Below are 24,889 nucleotides of genomic sequence, written 5' to 3' on the forward strand. Positions count from 1 at the left end.
TCACTTCCTGTCTAGAGTGGGACCGTGCACATATTGGGCTGTGTAATGTGCTGGAATTACCTGAGGTGGCGCATTGCCTACCCCTTGAGTCTCTACCTTCGGTACAAATGTAGGGGGCACTTCTCTCATGGGGAATGCCATACTCACTGTTCCTCCCCCCTCTCTCATATGCAATAATATTCCCAAATCGATGGATAAAGCTGCCTCTCCTGTTCCCCGTTCCATTGCCCTCTCATATACCGCCAACAGCTCAGGAGGGCTGACCTTTCTCTTGCTTATATCTTTGTTTATTAAATATTCAACCATTGTCTGTAACACTCTCCTTTTCATTGATAGAGTGTATTCATCAAATATTCCATGTATTTCCATTGAGGAAGTACAATGGATCTGTAATCCTATTTTAGTGCTACTCGTATACATACTTTTAGTTCTGCACTAATTTGCGCTGCTGGGGACAAGAATCGCTGCTGTCTACCCCTCTCAATGTCTTTCCTCCTGTACCCCGGTGTGGCAAGTAGTTCAGAATATTCTTCATCAAGTTCATTCTTTAATTCAAACAGTCGCTTCACATGCTCTTCTATTTCCTCATCTCTCCCTCTACAACCGGCCAATGCATTCGAATCCAACAATCGCTGAGGTGGTAACTTCCCAACTAACTTTTTCCATTGCGCCGACAAATATTCCCCCATGCATTCCAACAATACCTATTTTTCGTTGCTCTTCCTGAAGTCATGTATTGACGCTAACGTGGCCGTCCCATCGTTCTCGTCTATATACATTTCGTCCCGCTCTTGCAGCTCATGCTTTCTCTCCTTGCTAATCGCGCTGCGGGTCACTCCTACACACTCGCTTTGTTCTAATTCGCTTATGGGGGAGCAGTCGGAACAGAAATACCCCCTTGAGCGGAAGGTGTGGAAGGGGCAGTGGGCACGGGAGAGATCTGCTGGGACTGTGATGGTTGCGAAGCACTCGGGGCTGGCTCTAGTCAGAGGGTGGTACAATTACTAACGCTGCCTGTGACTGTATTGGAGTTGGGACAGGCTGAGCAATAGGAGGGGGTTGGGTGGCGGCTACTGACATGGTCTTCTTAGTTTCACTTCTCGGGCCTTGTGTTGTCTTGGTTAGTATTTTGTTTATTAATTCATCTGATGAATGTAACTCTCTCTGTGGATATATTTTTTCAATATTCAACTGGTCGCGTCTATTTGCCTTTCTCAAACTATTGCTCCACTCCTCCTCCTCTTTTTCTTCCGCTCTCTCTGCTTTTGGCTTATGCCTGCGCGCATGTTTCTCTCTACTTCTAAATTGGAGCATTGCTTCCCTCCTCCAATCCCTAAGGATATCAAGTGCTGCAGGACGCGCTTTCTTACTTATCAAAACCTTTTCCAGGTTATCTATCCGATCCATCTCAAAACTACCATTCCTCGGCCATTGAAGGTCTTCCTGCTTTCTGGTTTGCTTATGCCAAATTTCACAAAACATTATCGCTCCTACACCATACTTCACATACATATCATAAGCCGGCGTACCCCCCCCCCCCGGAGGCGCAACCTGGCAGTTTCCAAAGATTGTTCGCCGCAGTGGAAAAAACCTGCTAAGGTGGACAATAACTCAGGCATGTTTTAACCTTACCCTTGGCTAATCAAAATTACTCTGGCCGTTTGATTTTGCAAAATCAACTCTCAACCAATTTCAGGATTACTTACGAATCGGGGTACGACTCACCTGATTAGTCAATTTGTCTGTTCAAGACACAATTTGTCCGTATACTGACGCAACCAACGACGTTGTGTCTGCGTATCTCGGCACTGCCTCGTTTCAGGACCCTCGCCCCCTCGTTTGCTGGCCAGGCACGTCGATCAGGGATCAGCTGTGTGCAGATCTGCAAAGGAGTCTCATCACTTTCGCAGGGCGACCCGGACACCTCTGGATCCTGGCTCGATCGCTCCCGTCCTCGCCGTTCTTGCCACCTTCATCAATTTGCAACATACACGATGGAACAAGTGGGGGAGGGTCCCTATTCGGGCGCCGTCTTGAAGGGGCCCCTGAGGGACCCTCGGATGTGGAAACAAGGCACAATCACCACACACGAACTGATACGCCAGACACGAGTTTGTATTCCCAAAATCTAGGGTTTATTGCAAAAACAAATAGTCCCAATTGGCCAAATGGTCCCACGCCCCGCGACGTGTGTCTAACAGACCTGGGGGGACACAAGAGAGCGAAAATCATACATCAGTTACATATATAAAAATGAGTATCTTACAATCAGTAATGACACATTTGACACATTCAATGCCGCCCTTAATTCATTCCCTTTGAAGTGGAGGCGATGATTGACCATGGTGACGAATATAGCACTTTAGATCACCATATTTAGTAACAGTTTGCAATCTCGAATTTACAGACACTATTCTTTATGTGTGAGAACACAGCGCTTTTGTTTTCATGGACAAGCTGCGTGTAGGGGGACTGGCACATTCCAGGCCTTACTATCTCCTGGTTTCGATTCACGCTCTAGAGGTCAGGCTTGCTCTCCGGGGGCTCACAGCACTCAGAAGGGGGGCCGTAAAGAAGAACATAATTCAAACCCTTTAATTTTAGTTTTGTGCATTGCTATTCTTTTAAGGAGACTCACTGGCATCCGTGTACTGATAAGAATGCCTTGCTCCCTGCTTCCAAGGATATTTGAAGGAGGAAAACAGGCTTTTCTGTCTGGCTCCTCGCGCAATGTTTCAACATGTCTTTAATAACCTTGGACCATTGAAGCGGAATAATATCTACAGCAAAGCAGTTTTTCGTGAGGCAAAAGTGGCGATGTTAAAGAGAAACATAGAGAAAGCAAAATGGCGATTCTGGTTATCTTAAAATGGCCGCACTCTAGTTGAACTAATAGCTACGTAATAAGTAATGGGCATATATTCTTTATAATTTAAATGAGGCGGTTGGTCTTCGGCCAACCAATTATCCTGCATTGCCTTTTGTTTGAGTGGTGTCTACTTTTCTAGACTGACAATACGTCACCGGGGGTTGCAAGGCCCATCGGTTCCCAGTATCTACAGATCCCTTTTATCATTTGGGAGCCCTCCCCACATAGCGCCACTAGCGGCACCTGCTGGGAACATGGGGTCGGGATTCCTACTATTTGCCATACTTTGCTCCATATCTTCCAGCCCAGTTCCAGCATTCCCGCCCTTCCTTGCAACTTTGATTTAGGCAGCCACACCATTTCTCTTAGAAAAAAGGGGGCGGTGTCCTTGAACAATAGCCTGGCTTCAGCCGTCTCTTCTTCCGACAACCACCTGGCCACATACTGGAGCTGTCCCGCCAGGTAGTATATCTCAAAGTTCAGTATGTTTATGCCCCTGTCACACGAGTTTTGCAGCTTCCAAAGGGCCACCCTGTTCCTGGAGTTATGCCATATGAAGCCCCTGCATAAGCTGTGGAGTTTCACGAAACAGCGTTTGTGGAGCATGTACGGGATGTTCCTAAAAAAGTGTAGCAATCTCGGCAGGACCACCATCTTAACCAAATCCGCCAAACCCACCATGGCCAGGGGTAGCTTGGACCAGAACCCCATGCTATTCTTAATGCCTTCCACTGCCTTTTCCGTGTTGTATTTGTGTTCCTCTGCAGCCATGTGATATATGTCAATTCCCAAGTATCAGAATGTCCTGGTCTGCCAGGGTATAGGCAATACGGTAGGTTCCTATGCGGGGCCCACCTGTATCTCCCCAAAGGGAACATGCTTGATTTCTTGGGGTTTACCGCTATGCCCGAGAGGGTGGCGTAGCGTTCCATCACCTCCAGGACATATTGTAGGTTTTCTTCTGGGAAGCGCAAGTATAGCAGTATGTCATCGGCGTACAATGATATCAGGTGCGATCCTCCCTTCGTGAGGTTCCCTATCTCCCCATACTGTTGTCTGAGGCAGATTGCCAATGGTTCTAGAGCGAGGATGTACAGCATGGGCGACCAGGGGCAGCCCTGTCTAGTGCCCCTACTAAGTTGCCATTTGTCTGATTATTGTGCCAGTTTTGACCCTGGCGATCAGGGAGCTATATACTATTTTGACCCACCTCAGGTACCCCAGCCCCATCCCATATTCTTTCAAAGCAGCTAACAACCACGGCCACCTCACAGAGTGGAAGGCCTTAATGCCATCCAACGAGACTATTACCATTTCGCCGGGGTCCTTTTCTGTCTGTTCAATAATGTGGTGAAGTCTCCTATGATTGTCGGTTATATTCCTGCCTGGAACGTAGCCTGTTTGATCAGGGTGTATAAGTTTGCCAATAACTCATTTGAGCCTGTTTGCCAGCGTTGCTGTGAGGATTTTGCTGTCTTGGTTGAGCATAGATAGGGGTCTATATGACCCACAATCCGTTCTTGGCTTGCCCAGTTTTAGGAGTGGAATAATCACTACCTCCCTCAGGGACTCCGGCAGCCTTCCTCGTTCAAGCGCTTCATTTAGCATAGCCAGCAGCGGGGGGAGCACCTCCTGCTTGTATGTTTTGTAAAATTCACTTGGGAGCCCGTACGACCCCGCGGCCGTACACGTGTGTAGGTGCTGAATCACTATCTCTAATTCTTCTAATGTGATTGGGGCGTCCAGGTTCTCACGTTCCTCATTGCTTAATTTGGGTAATCCTATGTCTTCCAATGTTTCCTGAATCTCCCGGCCCATCTCCTCCCCTGTGTCCCTATAAAGGCGTTTATAGAATCTAAGGAACCCCTTGTTAACTCCCTCCTGGGTGTCCCAGGTCTGGCCTTCTTCACTCTTTATCTCCCTGACCACTGGTCGTGGTGTCTCATTTTTGTGTAACCATGCTAGCAGCCTTCCCGGTTTTGTCTCCCTCTGAATGTTGCCTTTCGATATATTTTTTATAGTTCAATTTACATAGTCTGTCCCAGTGTTCCCTGCTAGTTTGTTGTAATAGATTAACCTGTTCAGCGTCCTCCTGTGAGGTGCTCCCCCTCTGCATCATTTCTTCCAGCTCCTTCTCTGTCTCCTGTAGCTCTCGCTCTATGCCTGGAGCCCTCTGGATTTGGATATGGTTGCACCCCGTACTACCACTTTGAACACTTCCCATAAGGTTCCTTCTGCCTGCACACTCCCTGTGTTAATATCAAAGTACTCAATAATCACCTCCCTAAGGTCCTCACGGAATCCCGAGTCCTGCAGGGCCTCGGCTCTGAGCTTCCAAGTCGGGATTCTTGCTCTAGGGCGCTGGTGCCTCCACTCCAAGACCAGGGGGGAGTGGTCCGATAGTATTCTGGCCTTACATTCCTAGCCTGTCATTTCCCCTACCAACTCCGAGGCAACAAACATATAATCCATTCTCGTGTGCAGATTGTGTGGGGCCGCGTAGTGTGAGCACTGCCTGTTTTACGGGTGTAGCTGTCTCCAGATATCCTCTAGTCCAAAATCTCTCAGCAGGGCCAATAATGCTTTTGCAGCCAGGCCGGGTCTATCTAGTTTACTATCTGACCTGTTCATTTTGGGGTGTAACGTACAATTAAAATCCCCTCCCCATAAAATCGCACCGCCCAGTAGGGGGCTAATTTTACCGTATAGGGCCCTAAAGTAGTCCGCCGTATCTTGGTTAGGGGCGTATGAGTTTATAATGCTCAATTCTCTTTTTTCCAGGTTCCCACGTACCAGAATCATTCTACCATATGGGTCTGCTGTGGACTGAAGCAACTGAAACGGTACATGGGGTGCCACCCACGTGACCACCTCCCTTGAATAAGCAGTATAAGTCGCTCCCATGGTGGTCCCTCTCCACTTTTTCTTAACCACTTCTAGTTTCTCCTTAGTAAGGTGGGTTTCCTGCAGTAATGCTATGTCCACTTTCAGCCTTCTCAAGTACATCATTACTTTATTCCTCTTCAGGTAACTGTTGAGGCCTCTCACGTTCCAGGTTACAATTCTAAGGCTTCCCATTGCCATGCGTGGTTTGTCCCTCCTCCCCCTCTCCCGGGTTTCCTCTCCCATCTAGTTTGGTATGAATTTGGGCTTGTATCCCTCCCTCTTTCAACATAAACTCCCCAACTAACCCCCCCTCCTTTCCCAACTATTATATACAGCACACAACCCCTTCCCTCCCCCCTCCCTACCCGTCCCCAACTGGTGCCCAGCTCCATCCCTGGATCTCATCCTCCCCCGCATTTCGTCCTGCCTTGGGATGCCGAGATCAGGAACCCAGCAGGGTGTCACCGATCTACCGGTAACCTAACTGGTCTATTCGTGGGGGTGCGAGTGCTGGTTCCGTTAGGCTCCTACACCTTCCACTAAGCTCCCGTGCTCAAAGGATCATATATATGCAGCCCTGGTCGCTCTGCTCTGACAGTCATTATCCTGTCCTATATTCTAGTCCCAGTGTCTGAGACTGCAACACCCTGGGTACTGAAGTCTCCATGTTACTTATCTGCACCATCTTCCTTCTGGATACCCGATTCCGGGGGACAGCTCTGCATATCCAGCCATTCTGTTGCAACCTCCGGAGTATCGAAAAACAGTGTTCTGTTTTCGTGGAACACTTTCAGTTTCGCTTGGTAGATCAACATATAATTGTAGCCTGCTTCTCGCAATCTTCTTTTCACTGCACCAAAATTCATGCGTCGGTGTTGTACCTGCAGGGTGTAAACCAGGTATGCCGTTATGTTTGCCAATGCCCTTTCTATCGTTCCCCCTTCCGGAAATGATCTAGGATTTTTTCCTGGTCTCGATAGTTCAGGATCTTGGCAATTACCGGCCTAGGGGGGGCTCCTGGTGGTGGCTTCCTCATCAGGGCCCTATGCGCCCGTTGCACCGCAAACCCTTGAGTAAGCGCTCCTCTGGTTATCTCTTGCAGCAGCATTGTTTCGATGTACTGCGTGGGGTTGTGTCCTTCAGCTCCTTCAGGCAATCCTACGATACGTATATTGTTCCTCCGGGCGCGTCCCTCCGCCTCCTCTGCCCTTCTTTCCAGGTTGCCCACGCGTTGCTCTAGGACATGGATCTCAGATTTGTGGGATGCACATGCAGCTGTATTCAGGGCTACTTCCTTCTCCAGGTCGCCTGTACGTTCTGCTAGTGCTCTGACGTCTTGCCGGAGGAGATTCACCTCCTCCTGTACTGCCCCTACTTTGAGCTCCAGTGCCACCTTCAGTTCGACCATAGCCGATTCCAATTTGGTTTCCCATGCCGCTTTCAGGTCCGCAATTGATTCAAGGATCTGCTGATCTTTGCTTTTGGCAACAGTGCCCACGGTGGGGGTTCTCTTTTTGCTCCTGGCCCCTTCTGCCACCGGCGGTATTCTGGCATATTCTTCGAGCATGGGTTGTTTGCCCTTTGTTTTAGCCAGTTTGTTGGCCATCTTAATGTTACTGGGCTTGTGTGCGGGCATCACAGCGTTTGGTCTATGGCTTCGTCTAATCGGTCCACGGTCGGCAATGGAACCCGGATGGGCTAAGTTGGGGGTTTCCTTATGCTGCTATGTCTATGCCTGTAGTGGATTGTATCCTCCCACGTAATTGTGCGCTAACAGTTCTTTTTTCCCACCGTGTGCCCCGACTCCTGCGGGTCCAAGTCTGTGGCTGCGCCCCCAAGTGCCTGTAGGCCTTTCTGGGTGTTGTTGTGAGCTCGGTGTTCTCCAGCCGTGAATGCCATCTGGTCACGGGTGCAGCCTGCTTATATGTGTGGTGTACTGCGGTGCTATCCGCTGGGTGCGCCGCACACCTCCACTCTTTCTGCCTCTTGCATGGGCCAGAGGGTGCCATCTTCACCCGGCACCTATGTCCTCCACATGTGGCCTGTTATCATGGGGGGCATATCCCTGCCGGTCCCCCGATACCAGTCAATTCTCAATTCCAGCCCGTACCCGCTGTCCAATTACCGCACAACGGGCCGTTCTGCCGGCTGCCACCGGCGTTCATGTGTTTTAGGGGCCCAATGTCAGCGTTTGGGCCTGGTTGTGCGTGCGCTCCTCTGGCCTTATGTGCTGCGCTGGTTTCCCAGCTATAAGGCACTGTCTGGGACCTCTGGGCCTTCCGCGTGGCAGCCACAGATACGTGTGCGCAGCTTGCCAAATTGCAACCTTTTGTCCTGGGTGCCGCACTCTCACCCGTGTGTGCGGCATGGCCGAATGACCGCGGCCAGCCTCCTCTGGGCGGACCGCCTTTGTGTGTAGTTGCTGGCTCCCCGTGATGTGCCTGCTGCGCCACCCGCGTGTCCCAAGTCCGGTTGCAGTGCTTAGGTGGGGTGTACCACTTTCCGGTCCACCAGGGCCTTGCCGCTCTGTTCGGCGCTTATGCCCCCTGCTTGATTACTCCACCGTGGGTGCACCCGCTTACTGTGCCCACCGTGGCTCCTTCTCCGCAAGGAAGCGTTCGGGCCGTCCTTCTCTCCTTGCCTTCCGGGCGTCCTGATATTGTCCTGCATGGGGCTCCGAGATGCTCCACACACGTCTGCCTCCTCTTCGGGCCGCTCCGCTGCCTGCAACAATGTTGCAAGTTTATTATCCAGCGCGAGCGCTGGGGCCGTGAAAACCCCGTGGGGTCTCCCCAGCACAGCATGTCCAGACCTGCGACCACTCCGGCGTCAGCAGGCAGCCATGTCCTGCTGTAGGCTAACTCCGGGGGTGATCCGATTTGGGGACCCTTGCGTATGCTTCCACTCTTTCGCCCCCAAGTTTGGCTCGTCAATGCCCCAGTGGGTGGTGCAGAGGCTACAATGCGCTGCACCCCGCGTTCGACTATCTCCACCGCAGTTCCGTCCCTGTCCGCACACTGTCAGCAGGCTCCTTTGTCTATGCCTCCCGTCTGCCATTTTGGGTCACCGCTCCCGAATACGCGACCTCAACGATGTCCGCGGCACCATCCTCTTGCATCTTGCAGGCTCCAGGATCGCAGTGGACATGTGCACCGCATTCATAAGCGGGGCACATGAGTTTTCAGGGCATATGTGCATGTATGTATGCACTTTTGGCCGGGATCAAATTCCGGATCACAGGATCTCTTTCAGAGCGCAACTCCTCACAAGGCTCTCGTAGCCACGCCCCCATAGCGACATAGCTAGCTGCAGTGGTGAGGAGTACACTTACCAGTCTGAGGTACTGAGGCACAGGAGGATGGGGTTGTGGGAGGCGCAAGGGGTGGGAGACAGAGGGTAGTGCACACATGTAATTTCAATTTTAGCAAAGCAGAATGAAGACACAATGCAGCCACTGGGCACAGCTAAGTTCGATTTTAGCAGAACAGAATGATGACACAATGCAGCCACTGGGAACGGCTACGTTCGATTTAAGCAGAACAGAATGAAAACACAATGCAGCCACTGGGAACGGCTAAATTCGATTTTAACAGAACACAATGAAAACACAATGCAGCCACTGGGCACGGCTACGTTCGATTTTAACAGATCAGAATGAAAACACAATGCAGCCACTGGGCACGGCTATGTTCGATTTTTAAGAGGTATTGAGAGTGGGAGACCAGGTGAGACAGGGTGAGGGGTGGGACAATCAAAGTTATGGAGGTAGAGAAGGAGTGTTTTAGTTGAGGGGACTAACCTTAAGGGAAGTGGTAAATGTCCTGATGTTTTCAGTGGGCTCAGAAGGTGTGCAAGTTCTCCTCAGCCTCCATGTGCTCATGGGGGGGCTGGAGGGGGACCGCCATACCCATATAGGATGGGAAGGGGGATAGCTCAAGGGCAATGCGTTGGTCTTGCTAGCAAGACAACGCAGCACAACACAGGTATGAATCCCGATCCGCGCTTAGAAACCTATCTCTGGTATTAAGCATTATAAAAGAACAATAATAATAATAATAATAATAATGGTGGCTGTGAGGAATTCGACCATCTGCATGGTCGGTGTGCACTCACCTGGGCTATTTTTATGTTTTTTTAAGAAGCTAAATGATGGGAGATCAACCTCGGAAAATGTGTGGGGCTAAACTGCACCCATTTTTCTATGGCTGTTGCACAACAAACACATAGTCACGAGTACTCTGGGTGAACACAGCCTACAGGCGCAGTCCCGTCATGTTCAGCTGGAATATGACAGCCACAGGTATATCACAGCATCTCAGGAAGGGGGGAGGCAACACCTTCCTCCTCCCATGGCAAGCCTAATTAAATATCAAAGGCTCTATGGATCTGCCCTGTCTATTGTCAAAGTTCTGTGTGGTGCAAGCGTATACTGATGATAGTTAATTGAAGCAGGACTGTTTGAAGAACTGACAAAAGGGGACAGGAAGCCAACATCTCTTTGATATGCAATGTGTCAACTTGAAGCTAGATTCCACCCCTCTGTATGAAGTATGTGATTTGATGTAGACAGAAAGTTTGTTCTCACCACAAACCTCCAAGGGAGACCTGCACTTTGATCTGGTGCCACAGAGAGCTCAATTAACCAGAGAGACATTTATATCAACAAAATACAGGAAGAGGGGTGGGACTTAGTAGTACATCTTGTCAACCCTTACCTTTCCTCTTGCAAAGCACTCAGGTTATGACCTCACGCATAACAGAAGATTGTTGGTGGGGATCCAGGATTGGTTCATTAAGGTAGGCTTAGCAACACCAATCACTGGGGCCATTTTGCTTTAAAAGAGGGATAAGGCCCTCTTTTGGCAGATCATCCAACGACTTTGAGAGGAGTAAGAAGAAGGATGTATTTGGACCCTGGCTGAAGGTACAGTCTGTCTTACAGCTTCCACTAGTGAAGGAAGGCCAGGATTTCCAAGAGGGAAGAAAGTTCCTTCCCCTAAACATCTCCCAGATAACAGAGAGAGATACCGACCTCAGAGGACCCCTCCAGCAGCTCCAGAACCGGTAGCCAGCACACAGCATGCCCTGCTAGGTTCTGCCAGCAAGCTTCCTAGATGGGAAGTGCCAGAGAGTCTCTGACCAAAGGACAAGGCTGTTGCCTGCAAACACTCTCCTCAGCTTTGGGCCGTCCGACTTAAAGGACAACACATGCCCAGCGAAAAAGCTAGGAGTAGTGCCACAACAAATTGCCAGTAAATGTGGGATCGCTATTAGACTATGGGCCTCATTACACGGATGGCCATGAACCATGGCGCTATTAGCGCCATGGTTCATGCCGGTAAAATACCGGCACCGCTTTGGGGGAAAGGGGAATTACCGCCCTATTCCAAGGTTGGCGGGGCGGTAATTCCCCCTTCCACCATTGCCCTTCCCCATTCCCATTTTTGCCCCATAGGGCTCTATGGGAATGGGGAAGGCGCTAATTACGGTACCGCAAATTGCGGTATCGTAATTAGCTCCCTGGTCCCCTCGCGGGTTGGTTTTTAACGCCTGCAAAAAGCAGGCGTTAAATTCCCCAACCCGCAAAGGGACCTCATAGTAAGGCGGTAAGGATTTACCGGTACTGGTAAAATACTGGTACCGGTAAACCCTTACCGCCATCCGTGTAATGAGGCCCTAGTGTGCTATTTAGCACTCTAAAAGCTACAGAAATAGGTCGGCAGCAAGTGATATCTTGCCCTCAAACTTCCCACAAAGTTTGTAATAAGTAAACAAAAGAAAATCCTGGTTCGGGAAGATATCTTGCGCTCAAACCATACACTTGATCAAAATTTCTAATCAATATAAGTCCAACAACTTTATTGTTCTGTAATGAAGCAACGTCAATCCAAGAAGTTCATCATTGTAATGTTTCTCAAAGAAAAATGTTTTTAATTTGTAAAAGAAAAACAGCCGACACGTGTTTCGACCAAAGGTCGTTTTCAAGGCTGTGTAAAATTATACAATCAATCAATAACCAACAGTTTAGAAAAATTATAACAGAAAACCATACCATATAGTTCCACATGTCAGATCAGGATTAGAGAAAAATTCACGCCATAATCAAAGGTTGAATCGATATGAAAGAGAAAAACATAAATTCTAAACCATAAATTAGTTTTTTCACAATAAAACCCACTTGTTATAACTACTCCAAATTGGACTAAGTTTGAAAGGAATAGCATTTGAAATTCAAAACTTTTAGCTTCATGCATAGTTAGTTATCCAGAGAGTAGAATTTTGGAAAGTCCCAAATTCTCACTTTGTGAAACCATTCTAGCTATACCAAAATAAAAGTATTCAAAAATGAAATTGTGAATTTGTGAATATAACGCCATTCCCTTGTAAGTACTTAGGCATACACTGTTGCTGTAACTAAAGCTTACCCCCTGTATAGCTCACTGAGATTCACAAGTTTGAGATGTAAAAGGTAGCTCAGTATGCTTGATCTTGAATTCACAATTCAATCCTCAGATCTGTGTAAGAGATTCCTTTTTTAAGTTTTAAATGTATTTTTTGTAATTGAATAAACATGTTCCCTAATGGGAAAAACTAAATTCCATGATATAATGTAGTGTAGTATCAGAGTTGTAAATGGTCACCCACTTTTTACGAAAGAGTCTGTTAAGACAAAAAATGTATAGCTGGAAGCTATAAGGTCCCAATCTCTTTAACACATAAAATGTGCGGTTCCGCAATCAGAGTTCACCTACAAAAATAATAAGCTCAATTCAAAACATGTCACTATAAATTAATCGCCTCCATTGAAGCATTGTTTGGCTAAATAAGCAATTTTATACACTATGTTGTCCATTGGTATCTGACTCTCTATGGTCACTCTCATCACTACTGCACAATCTAATTGGTCTATTATGTTGAATAAAGGGTTAAACTTAATATCATTATAATAGCAAAATACCACATATCTTGTTCTGATTTTTAATATTTTGTCAAAGGATATTAGATTAATCTCAGACAATCACTAGTGAACAAATGCGCCATATTTTCTAAGATTGAAAAAACATTTAGTAATGGTTTAAGACTCACCAATAAAAGGCTTAGATCCCAGTGCCTCCGTTTGTCACCAAAAGGGGATCCTGCAGCTTTCACAGAGTCTTATATACTTGCTAGCCCGCGAGAAGCGGGCCGCATTGTAATGACGTCACACGCACACGAACGCGATGATGTCACACGCAGATTGTCGTGATGACGTCACGCGCACGCGCGCCCGGTGACATCATGGGTGCGCTCGTTGGCAGCAGATTTGTAGCATGCTGTCAGCTAATACCCGCATCCAATTATCTATTATTTTATGGAATTTACAATCTCACCTATGATTATATATTCTTTAAGCAGAACTATGAGGTATAAGATAAAACATTTTTCTGTTCTACTTCAATTAGTTAATTGGATGAGTTACTTTTAATAGCTTGTGTATTTGTTAACCCTCCTGATAAAAGTTCCTTATACCTTTTAAAATGTATGTTATATACTTAATTAGTACCCTGACAAATTACTGAATTCCTATTATTAGGGATTTACTGTTGCAATTCACCCAGAAAGATGAGTGTACATTATTCATTTTAGTATAGGATAGAACAGTTTCACAAGTGACGAATACATCATGGATATTCACAAAAGAAATGTTACCATATAGGTCTTGATTACATTTTATAAATTATAAAAACACATGCATCTCATAGCCATGATTGAGACCAAGTAAGGTGCTCCTGAAATAACAAATTAGCTTACATTCTTCTTGCCTTAATTTTAGCCTAAGGTTGCCACCTCGTTTCCCCATCTTAATCTGCATTAGTCCAATATATCTAATATTTTCTTGATTGTCAAGCTGATGGTATTGCTGCCAATGAATGGCAAGTGGTGACTTGGGATCAATACTCCTTAAGCTAGCCAGATGTTCCCTTATTTGAAATCTTAATTGTCGAATAGTACTACCAATGTAAAGTTTCCCACATGTACAGATGATAGCATAAATGACATAACTGGTTTTACAGTTGATAAATTCCTTAATCTTAATGGTCATTCCATTGGCATTGGTAAAGATATCACAATTCACATGAGCGTATTTACACTGGTTACAATTACCACTTTTGAAGAAACCATTTTTTCTTTTTAGCCAAGTCTCATTAGTATTATCTTCTTTAATATTTAAAAAAGAAGGACTCCATTTTTTGCTTTTCGCGGGCTAGCAAGTATATAAGACCCTGTGAAAGCTGCAGGATCCCCTTTTGGTGACAAACAGAGGTGCTGGGATCTAACCCTTTTGTTGGTGAGTCTTAAACCATTATTAAATGTTTTTTCAATCTTAGAAATATAGCGCATTTGTTCACTAGTTATTGTTTGAGATGAATCTAATATCCTTTGACAAAATATTAAAAATCAGAACAAGATATGTGGTATTTTGCTATAATAATGATATTAAGTTTAACCCTTGATTCAACATAATAGACTAATTAGATTATGCAGTAGTGATGAGAGTGACCATAGAGAGTCAGATACCAATGGACAACATAGTGTATAAAATTGCTTATTTAGCCAAACAATGCTTCAATGGAGGCGATTAAATTATAGTGACATGTTTTGAATTGAGCTTATTATTTTTGTAGGTGAACTCTGATTGCGGAACCGCACATTTTATGTGTTAAAGAGATTGGGACCTTATAGCTTCCAGCTATACATTTTTTGTCTTAACAGACTCTTTCGTAAAAAGTGGGTGACCATTTACAACTCTGATACTACACTACATTATGTCATGGAATTTAGTTTTTCCCATTAGGGAACATGTTTATTCAATTACAAAAAATACATTTAAAACTTAAAAAAGGAATCTCTTACACAGAACTGAGGAATCGAATTGTGAATTCAAGATCAAGCATACTGAGCTACCTTTTACATCTCAAACTTGTGAATCTCAGTGAGCTATACAGGGGGTAAGCTTTAGTTACAGCAACAGTGTATGCCTAAGTACTTACAAGGGAATGGCGTTATATTCACAAATTCACAATTTCATTTTTGAATACTTTTATTTTGGTATAGCTAGAATGGTTTCACAAGGTGAGAATTTGGGACTTTCCAAAATTCTACTCTCTGGATAACTAACTATGCATGAAGCTAAAAGTTTTGAATTTAAAATGCTATTCCTTTCAAACTTAGTCCAATTTGGAGTAGTTATAAAGAGTGAGTTTTATTGTGAAAAAACTAATTTATGGTTTTGAATTTATGTTTTTCTCTTTCATATCGATTCAAACCTTTGATTATGGCGCAAATTTTTCTCTAATCCTGACCTGACATGTGGAACTATATGGTATGGTTTTCTGTTATAATTTTTCTAAACTGTTTTATATTGATTGATTTTAGAATTTTACACAGCCTTGAAAATGACCTTTGGTCGAAACACGTGCCGGCTGTTTTTCTTTTACAAATTAAAAACATTTTTCTTTGAGAAACATTACAATGATGGACTTCTTGGATTGACGTTGCTTCATTACAGAACAATACAGTTGTTTGACTTATATTGATTAGAAATGTTGATCAAGTGTATGGTGTGAGCGCGAGATATCTTCCCGAACCAGGATTTTCTTTTGTAGTGCCACAACAAGCATCAACCCTCATCCATCTTTTAAGGAAACGTTCAAGGCATTCGAGTCCTCGAACTGCGACCGGCTGCACCACTGACCGTTGTCATGCTGCAATAACTAGAGCCATCCGAGATGCCTCCACCAGCATTCCAGATCCACCAGCCAGCACAGAGACAACGATTCTTGACCCCTAGCCACCATGTAATCCAGCCTGCAGCCGTCCGTCCAGCCTTGCTTGCCGAACTGCCTACAACCTGATACCCACAGCTGTCTCCCGTCTTGAACTCTGTCGCAGGAGCTGCAAAGCATCCTGGAACCGACTCAGCGCTGTTGAGCATCAAAATCACATCTTGCACCAGGTACATTGTGGTTCTGTCTCCCTGGTCCTTCTCCGAAAGCCCTATTGACATTTATGACTCCTTGCTCCCTTGAACCTGAAACCAAATCACCTTGAACAGTAAAGACTGATTGCTTTACTGACTACCCTCCTGTCAATATTAATGCCTTAATTACTCTGCTCAACCTCTCGTCATGTGTCTTCTGATCTTCACCGAATACTAACACATCATCCTGAAAGCACACAACTCCTGCTTCATCTTTAAATATTTCATACATGATTCTTTGAAATACTGAAGCAGCAGATACTAATCCAAATGTCATATGCACGAATTAGAAGAGACCTTCGAGCGTGATGAATGCAGTCAATCCTTTAGAACACCGGTGGCGCCTTATCTGCTGATATGCTGATGTGAGACCTAATGATGAAACACACACGCATCCTCTAATGTTGACAGCATTGCTGTTATGTTAGGCAAATGATGCTGGTCAGGTATCACACATTTGTTAAGGGATCTGAGGTCCACGCACAGTCTCAAATTGCCATTTGGCTTAGCTACTATGACCAAAGGTGAGACCCATTCAGACGTTTCTATCCTTTCAATTATTTCATCTCATTCAAGGTTGAGCAGCTCTTCTTTTACTTTCTTTCTAATGGCCATTGGGACATTTCCAACTTTGTGGTGTAGGGGGACAGCAAAAACACAATTGCACAAATATGGCAAAGTCCTACCTGTACACATACGTTTGCCTCCCTTTGAGGGCGGTTCAGGCCTCTTCTTACATCCGATGCAACTTCCTACTTTAGTGCATTGGCATCAAATGTGGGAGCCTGGTGGGGGCGCCTCGTTGCCACTTTTGTAATGATTGGTTACACACAGTAAGTGTTAAAGAAGGTATTTATTCTCTTCTTAAGTTCATTACATTAAACCCCCCCACCAGCAGCACAGGAATCCACCTCTTCTCCATCCTAGTCCTTAAACTGCTTTCCCCTTCATTCCACATTCTAATTCCACCATCACCTTCACATTCCATTCCATCCTTAGCTACCAGCATACTACAATACTCTCGATTTGAAGGCAAGTCCGGAACAAGACCTAAAACTTGCTACATGTTGAAAGCTGAGATGATTGTGTGGTTTATTGGTGAAAGCAAGGTATGCATGCTTGCTTACCACTTAAACCACACCTCAATTTTATACCACAGCTAGGAGCATTTCTGAACTGCTGTGGGCGATGACAAGCAGCAATGATCATTAATTCCCAATCAAGCATTTAAAACAAAGTGGCAAATGTTGACTCAGTTTATGATGTAACGGAACACTATGTTTGCACTGCCTGCATCGCTCGAGTCATTTAAGCAGTACTCGCGGAGTGTTGCTTTAAATAGACGGGTGTTTCTGAAGACTTCTAGTGTTTGTATGTTTTTCTTTTTTTTTTGAGAGATCGTATTAAGCAACACACTTTCCACACAGCCATCAGGCTGTCTCACCAGTTGAAGCAGTAAAAATATCTCACCGGGAGGACTGTGCAGAGTAGCACTGGGCATTGAAACCTAGTTATTCAACCCCAGAGCTGACAACTGAAAGGGGAGGAGTGGGGAGGGACCCGCTACAAGCAGAAGCGTTCACACACTCAGAGAGGAACTCGGCAAGTTCAAGAATTTCTTCTGGGGCCCCGCGTGAAGCCGAGGGAAGAGCACCAGCCAGGGCTGGGGGAAGCGAGTTAGCTTCCCGCATTTGTCTGCGCGCTGGAGGCGATGACAAGCGGCGAGGCAGGGTGCAGGAATGACACCGGGGGAAGCGAGCTGCGCCTGGAAACTGTGCTTATAATTGCTCGTCTCAGGCCCGCGGCTTGCTAGGCAAGGCTGGCGTTACGCTGCCCAGATCCTGTCAGCCAAGTACAGTATGATAATGACCTCCGAGCCGAGCCACCCCCTATACCAAAGTTCAGCCCTGATAAAGAGCCGAGCCTTAGACTGAGACCGCTCGCCTCTTTATTTATCTTTTTGACGGGCGCTCTTGTGTTTCATTTCCAGTCAGGACTGTGGCGGTGGTGGCACCGTGCAGCGCCCTGCGTTTTGCTCCGCGCCGTCTGATGCAGGGAGGGCTGCCGGCTGGGACTGAGAGGAAAGCCGCACAGGCTCGCCCAGCGTGCTCGGTGTCGCCCAGCTGGGCACCATCCAGCCACCCGCTGACAGAAAAAAAAGAAAAGACTGGAATATCCGGGTGAGTCAGAGCCGCTTCCCCTTTGAATGCTGCATCTTCACTCACTTCATTTCCATCCGCGGCGCAAAGGTGTTGTGGCGAGGTGGTGGCGTGCGCTCCTGTATGAAGGGCTGCAAACAAAGAAGCAGTGTGTGAGGGGATCTGTGAATCGCCATGCAAGGGTTATTCATTTTTTATGAAATCAGCTGGAAAATGTAGTTTCATTCAAATGCACTGCACGCCGGCGTTGCTGGCTCTAGGAATCGGGCAATGACTTAAAGATGACACATCTATATGTTGCCAGCTGACTGCTGCGGTGCCACCGTGCCTGGCTGGGAGCGGTATTTTTCCGTAGCTCCACGCGTGCCTCGTAGTACTGTACATTTGACGTGCTGTGAAAGAGCACAAAAGGGCGGCGGGGGAGGAGGGGGTGCAGAAGAGCAGGTGCTGGCAGCCCCTCGCATCGCCTGAAGAATAACTGTGCTGTCTCTTGTCACAGGTTGTTGTGTAGAGGCGCTCGCTGCCTCCAGGAGTGGCGGCAATGGACAGCGTGCAGAAGAAGGCGGCGGAGCTGGAGCACATGGCCGAGGTCCTTATCACCGGGGAGCAGTTAAGGTAGGCGAGGCCCTTCCTGCTCAGAGATTAGTTCGCACGCTGCCCCTTCCACAAAGGAAACCCAAAAGAAGGGCCACGATAAGGTCCTTAGCAGTAGCAGCATAATTACCCTGCGCCGGGAGGGTGGGTGTGGCGGAACAGCACGGAGGCCGTGTCCCTTTAAGAATTCCTGCAGTGAGAATCTATGGCCCCCATGCATTATTATAACATCCATTCAGGAAGAGCCTGCTGCGGATGCAAGACATATATATTCACTATATCGGACGCATATTACAAGAGGACAGTTCTTCGCGTGACGTGCCTACTGTCTCTCCCCAAGGGGCCGCACGCAATATTATTTAAGGCCGGTGATTTCCGTTCATATTTATTATTCATGTTGATTTTATCTCATTTATCGGTGCGATATCCGCGAAACTAACCAAACAATGGCCAATGCAGCACAGTACAACAGTTAATTATAAGAATGTTGGCCTTATTGCGCATGGCTCTGAAAGGGAGGAAGGGTGTGTTAACCGAATGGAGAAGGCAGATGCAGAAAACCTCTGGTGTGAGCAAGTCGGAAGAACCTCTAGTAAAAAAAAACACTAGAAAAAGTAAATGCAAAAGACTAAAAAAGTTAATAAGAATTTACCATAAAATTGCATCACTAAAAACATCAGTAACGCAATATTCACTTTTTTAGTCACAAAACAGGGACGTTTTTAGTTGCTACCTAAACAACGGAATTGCAGAGATGCGTTGACCATAAGGCTACAGCTAGAGAATTCCAAACTATAGGGGCGTGATGAGAAAAACCCTGCTTACACGTATTTACCTCCCTAGTCCTTTCGATGTTCAGTTTGTTTCCCCGTGGTCTATACCCAGAAGTCTGACTATGCAGGGAGTAATACTGTAATCCACATTGCTTGCTCAACTTCGCTCATTCCTGTAGCTCGCTCATGTTCGATGTCCAGAATCTAAAATCTGCCTAATATTATTGCCATATGTCATGTTCGCTCATGTTCATTCGATGTGTGGCTTGCTCATGGTTGTTCTCTTAGGTTGCTCGCTCATGTTCCTTATCAGAACCTAAAATCTGCCCAATATTATTGCGATATGTCATGTTCGCTCATGTTCATTCGATGGGCGGCTTGCTCATGTTTGTTCTTTTAGGTTGCTCGCTCATGTTCTATATCCAGAATTTAAAATCTATCTAATATTATTGCGATATGTCATGTTCGCTCATGTTCATTCGATGGGCGGCTTGCTCATGGTTGTTCTCTTAGGTTGCTTGCTCATGTCCTATATCCAGAATTCAAAATCTATCTAATATTATTGTGATATGCAATGCTCGCTCATGTTCATTCGATGTGTGGCTTGCTCATGTTTGTTCTCTTAGGTTGCTCGCTCATGTTCCTTATCAGAACCTAAAATCTGCCCAATATTATTGCGATATGTCATGTTCGCTCATGTTCATTCGATGGGCGGCTTGCTCATGTTTGTTCTTTTAGGTTGCTCGCTCATGTTCTATATCCAGAATTTAAAATCTATCTAATATTATTGCGATATGTCATGTTCGCTCATGTTCATTCGATGGGCGGCTTGCTCATGGTTGTTCTCTTAGGTTGCTTGCTCATGTCCTATATCCAGAATTCAAAATCTATCTAATATTATTGTGATATGCAATGCTCGCTCATGTTCATTCGATGTGTGGCTTGCTCATGTTTGTTCTCTTAGGTTGCTCGCTCATGTTCCTTATCAGAACCTAAAATCTGCCCAATATTATTGCGATATGTCATGTTCGCTCATGTTCATTCGATGGGCGGCTTGCTCATGTTTGTTCTTTTAGGTTGCTCGCTCATGTTCTATATCCAGAATTCAAAATCTATCTAATATTATTGTGATATGCAATGCTCGCTCATGTTCATTCGATGTGTGGCTTGCTCATGTTTGTTCTTTTAGGTTGCTCGCTTATGTTCTATATCCAGAATTCAAAATCTATCTAATATTATTGTGATATGCAATGCTCGCTCATGTTCATTCGATGTGTGGCTTGCTCATGTTTGTTCTTTTAGGTTGCTCGCTCATGTTCTATATCCAGAATTCAAAATCTATCTAATATTATTGCGATATGTCATGTTCGCTCATGTTCATTCGATGTGTGGCTTGTTCATGTTTGTTCTCTTAGTGATGCTCTGATCCTTATCATACATAGCTTTATGGATGATTTAACAGAGGATTTTACACTCTGCTTTCTCTGTTGGCTGTGACTGGACCACTTTTAGGACTGGCTGGATGTTGTGTTTTTGTACACATTTTCAGGATCTTATTTTATAGGATAATGGTTTTGAGCTACCCGGAATACCACCTTTAGGATTTGTATACCCAGCCCTAGATAAGAACATTTTTTAAAAAACAAATCCCAAGGGTAGCAGTTTTACATGGGAAGTTCAAAAGGGTGAGTGACAGAAGGGCTTGTGAATTGAACATAATTCAGTGATTTGATACCTTAAAAATACATATGATAAGAGTTTTTTGGCTCACTAACCAAGTTCAGCAGAGACATACCAAGAAATCCTTCTGGTTACTGGTTGTTGTCCTTGAGGCAACAATCACAGAATGTTAATAAAATGTATTCATGTCTCATTCCATGTCATCAACTTAGAAAAGGTCACTCTCTGAGATGTCATAAAATTCAAAAGGCCAGTCCGAAAAGACATGACATCCGTTTATTTATACAGCAAGAAGACAAACACTTCCAATTAATTTCAGAATAATATCCTTCCTTCATCAAGGAAGTGTTTATCAATATTAAAAAAACACAACAGGCTAAAATCAAAATAATGCCTAAAAAAGGAGTCCACGTTCATACTGAAGGGCTGGTCCCCTAGGACGAGGAACCGGGGAAACAAACATGAGAGGCTACAAAAGGTGTTCCCAGCCAACTACTCGTAATCGTTGAGATGCACTTTCATAATACAATTAATGAACTGATCTACTTGGGCAGTATAAATCTGTAACAAACTATACGTTTCCATGCAAATATGGACTGTGTAAACGTAAATTAAAGTACGCACTGAGACTTTTTTGCATTAGTTAAAATGCAATTTTACTTAATTTATATGCAAATTATTTGTTGCAAAACAAAAATATAACAACATTGCACCTGCAAAGGTTGACAAATGAGTATTAATGTGGTATAATTTACCTAACTGAGATTCTCCTGTGCTAATGAATATAGACAAAGAGGGCAAAATCAAACACATCTGTTAAATACCTATCTAAGAGAGTTTCTTCTGTGCTAATTAGTGCACTCTCAAGTGGGGCAATTGACTGTCTAACAACGTCAACCAGAAGTATAAGAACTACATATACTGTTAGATAAATGTTAGCGGACGTTTCGGCAAAGGGGACATTAGTTCACCTTCGTCAGGACCGTAGTTTTCATTGGGACCCATGTAGTGGGCACAGAAAAAGGGACACACATTCTCATTCCAAGGTGCAGTTTAAAAAGCTGGGTGCTTTTTGGAGTTTGTGGTTCCACTTATTAGCTTTATATGTACAAGACGGTCAAAAGTTATTTGCTTCGTTATTGTTAAAACAGCTTAACTCCCGGGCCTTAATAAAAGGCCTGATACACAAGCAGCAGACAGGATTTTGTAAAGACCATAGCACAATGCACAGCATCTATGCACTTTATTGTGCCAATGCTAAGACCGGCAACCATTTTCTTAGGAAGCGCCACCTTTGTTTTGTGAACTTCTCGAAAGCTTTCGATTCGGTCTCTCGTCCCCTATTAGCTAAACTGACCAATTGGGGAATTGATCCCTGTCTGCTATACCTATTAAGGGCATTGTATTCAGATACATCTGTGGTTGTACATCTTAATAGTGAGGGTTTGGTCACTAAATCAATGGCAACAAATGTGGGTTTAAAACAGAGATGGGTGTTAGCATCCCTGCTTTTTAACCTTTACATATCTGATTTTAATGTTGCTATTGGTGCTGCTCACAAATTTCCTCCCTCTTCAATTGGGTGTGAATCAATAGCATGGTTGGGTTATGCAGAAGACACTGTGCTGCTAGATTACACACCTACTAGTTTAGAGCATTCAATTGAAGCGCTGGTAGCATATACCAAACAAAATTGGCTCCACATTAATATCTTAAAGACTATAACATTTTAATCATCAGAGGCAGGTCTAGAATTACATCACATTATGCTTGGAAGATGGACCACAATCCCCTTGAGGTGGTTGAAACTGGTACATATCTTGGTGTTCCAATTAGATTGCGTCTTACATGCGACTATCCGGCCACCATCATTGTCCTTAAAGTCCTAAGGAAATTGTTGGTTATGAAGAAATTCATTGGCAGGTACACAAGCATCGTACCAGGAATATTGTACGGTCTCATGGTTCTCTCTAAACAAAAAATGAGGTGGATCGACAGATTAGAGGGCACATTTCTGCATTCAATATTGGGAGTTCCTTCATCCGTCCCAGTTGACGCACTAAGATTGGAACTTGGGCTATTATCCTTGAGATTCTCCTAGCTGTTGCAACGTTATTTTGTAGTGTCTTTGCTTTCTCCTCTATCAAACCCCGACTTGTTGCTGGGTCTGCTAGCAAGACAATACAATTCTGAACAAACCAAACATTTTCTTGTTGAACTACGGGACACAGTTACTGCTAATTTGGATAATATTGGGATTACAATGTCGTACTTGTTTTCCCTTCGCAATATATCATTGACATTAAAGGAAAGAACATGGGTATGGGATGTGAATAATTGTTTGAATGCATTACATTATAAGAAACATTATGAAGAATATAGTTATCAAGGCGTTCGCCCCAATTCCTTATGTAAATACCTTACTAGGTCTTCAAGTGGGAAATTAAGAAGATACATTACCTATATGCGTTTTAATATTCTTCCTACCATGGAGTACATCGGTAGCTAGTCTGGAATCACATATGATGACCGTGAGTGTCGACTCTGTAAAACAGTGGTTGAACTATTCGCCACATCCTTACTGCATGCCCGGTATTACATTGTGGAGTGTTGCGATTCAATTGTGTCTTCTATTGATTTTATTGAGACCGATCAGTTTTGGAGTGTACTTTATGGTACAGAATGCAGTTTAACCACCGCTGCCACCTTCCATGTATGGATGAAAGCACTTTTCCTAATCCAATCAGATCTGGCTTCATGCAATAACCCGGCCTCTTAGTGTGGGGATAATTATATTTTGGCTATGCACTTTAGGGTTTACTTTAATTTAACCCAATTGTAAATTGAACAATCCTTTTAACACATTTTATTGATAATGAAGTGTAATTTTATGACTGATTTTGTAACATGTTTTAACATCTCACTTCTTTTTTAACAATTGATTTTTGAATTGTATTGATTTGTTAATGATTTTGCTTGTTTTTATGTGCTAAAGGTTTTCTGTAAGTTAATGCAAATAATAACTTACAAAACAAGATAAAACAAAATTAACTAAAACTTCTTCAATCCCCAACCAGAGGATCATGCACACATACATTCTTCCAATGCTTGAATACATCAAGCAACATCTCTTCAATACATTGAAAAGCTAGAATTCATTTGAAACAGAGAAAGGTACAGTCTTCGTTCATTTCCCCAGGGATAACTGAGTCCAACATGTCTATCCAAAATGCCTCTTATTGACTCAAAGTCTTAGTTACTGTGACTATGGTGACGCCACGTCCAAGACTTGGCACCACATCTGTGAGATCTGATGTCTTGCTTCAATGAGGTGAAGTGCAACAGATGATTTCAAATTTTATGTCTATACAGTTGAACTCTCAGCAGTAGACAATAATTTTATGAACCTAATTTCTCATTTGTTCAAATTACTAAATTTAGGATTTTTAAGAGAACTCTTCTGAAGGTCGACGAGAATTATCTGGTTAAACAATTCAGTTGTTGGGTTCCGAATGGTATGACGAAATGTATTCTTAGGTGTAAATTCTTCGATTTCCTCCCCCTTATAGTGGAAATTGAAATTCTCCATCCCTTGAGTTTCTAAGTCCGCAAAGAAGGCTTTAATGTCAACTTGTGAAATTCAGCCAAATCTCCCATTCAGGATTTTAAATACAGTCTTTTTGGGTGATTCCAATTTAAACATATTTTAATTAGAAATAATGAATTTCCATAAAAGGGTTCAAAATTAAGCCCCTTTTGTAAAGTTAGAGCCACTAACCAAGTTCAGGTCTTACCTTTCCCTCAGCCATTGAACAGTCAGCCAAACCTGGATACATGAATACACACATTTTGAGAATATTTCAACCAAAAACGACCTAAAGCTTAAATAACTAGTTTCATGATCCAT

General features: G+C 44.5%; 1 protein-coding gene across 3 annotated transcripts in view; it reads left to right on the forward strand.

The window, feature by feature from the left end:
• The first annotated feature begins 17,325 nt into the window (after positions 1–17,325).
• Positions 17,326–24,889, forward strand: part of DEPTOR (DEP domain containing MTOR interacting protein) — a 943,485-nt gene continuing 935,921 nt past the window's right edge. Inside the window, exons 1-2 of one of the 3 annotated variants that reach the window (XM_069621557.1) lie at positions 17,326–17,956; positions 18,435–18,550. In XM_069621557.1, coding sequence (XP_069477658.1) covers positions 18,477–18,550 — 74 coding nt within the window. In that variant the 5' untranslated portion in view covers positions 17,326–17,956; positions 18,435–18,476. Of the gene's footprint in view, positions 17,957–18,038; positions 18,118–18,434; positions 18,551–24,889 lie in introns of those variants that run through there. The other 2 variants (XM_069621555.1, XM_069621556.1) reach the window with 2 other exon arrangements.

The sequence above is a fragment of the Ambystoma mexicanum genome, chromosome 5q (assembly GCF_040938575.1).
Source record: "Ambystoma mexicanum isolate Mex_15411 chromosome 5q, UKY_AmexF1_1, whole genome shotgun sequence".
Lineage (NCBI taxonomy): Eukaryota > Metazoa > Chordata > Amphibia > Caudata > Ambystomatidae > Ambystoma > Ambystoma mexicanum.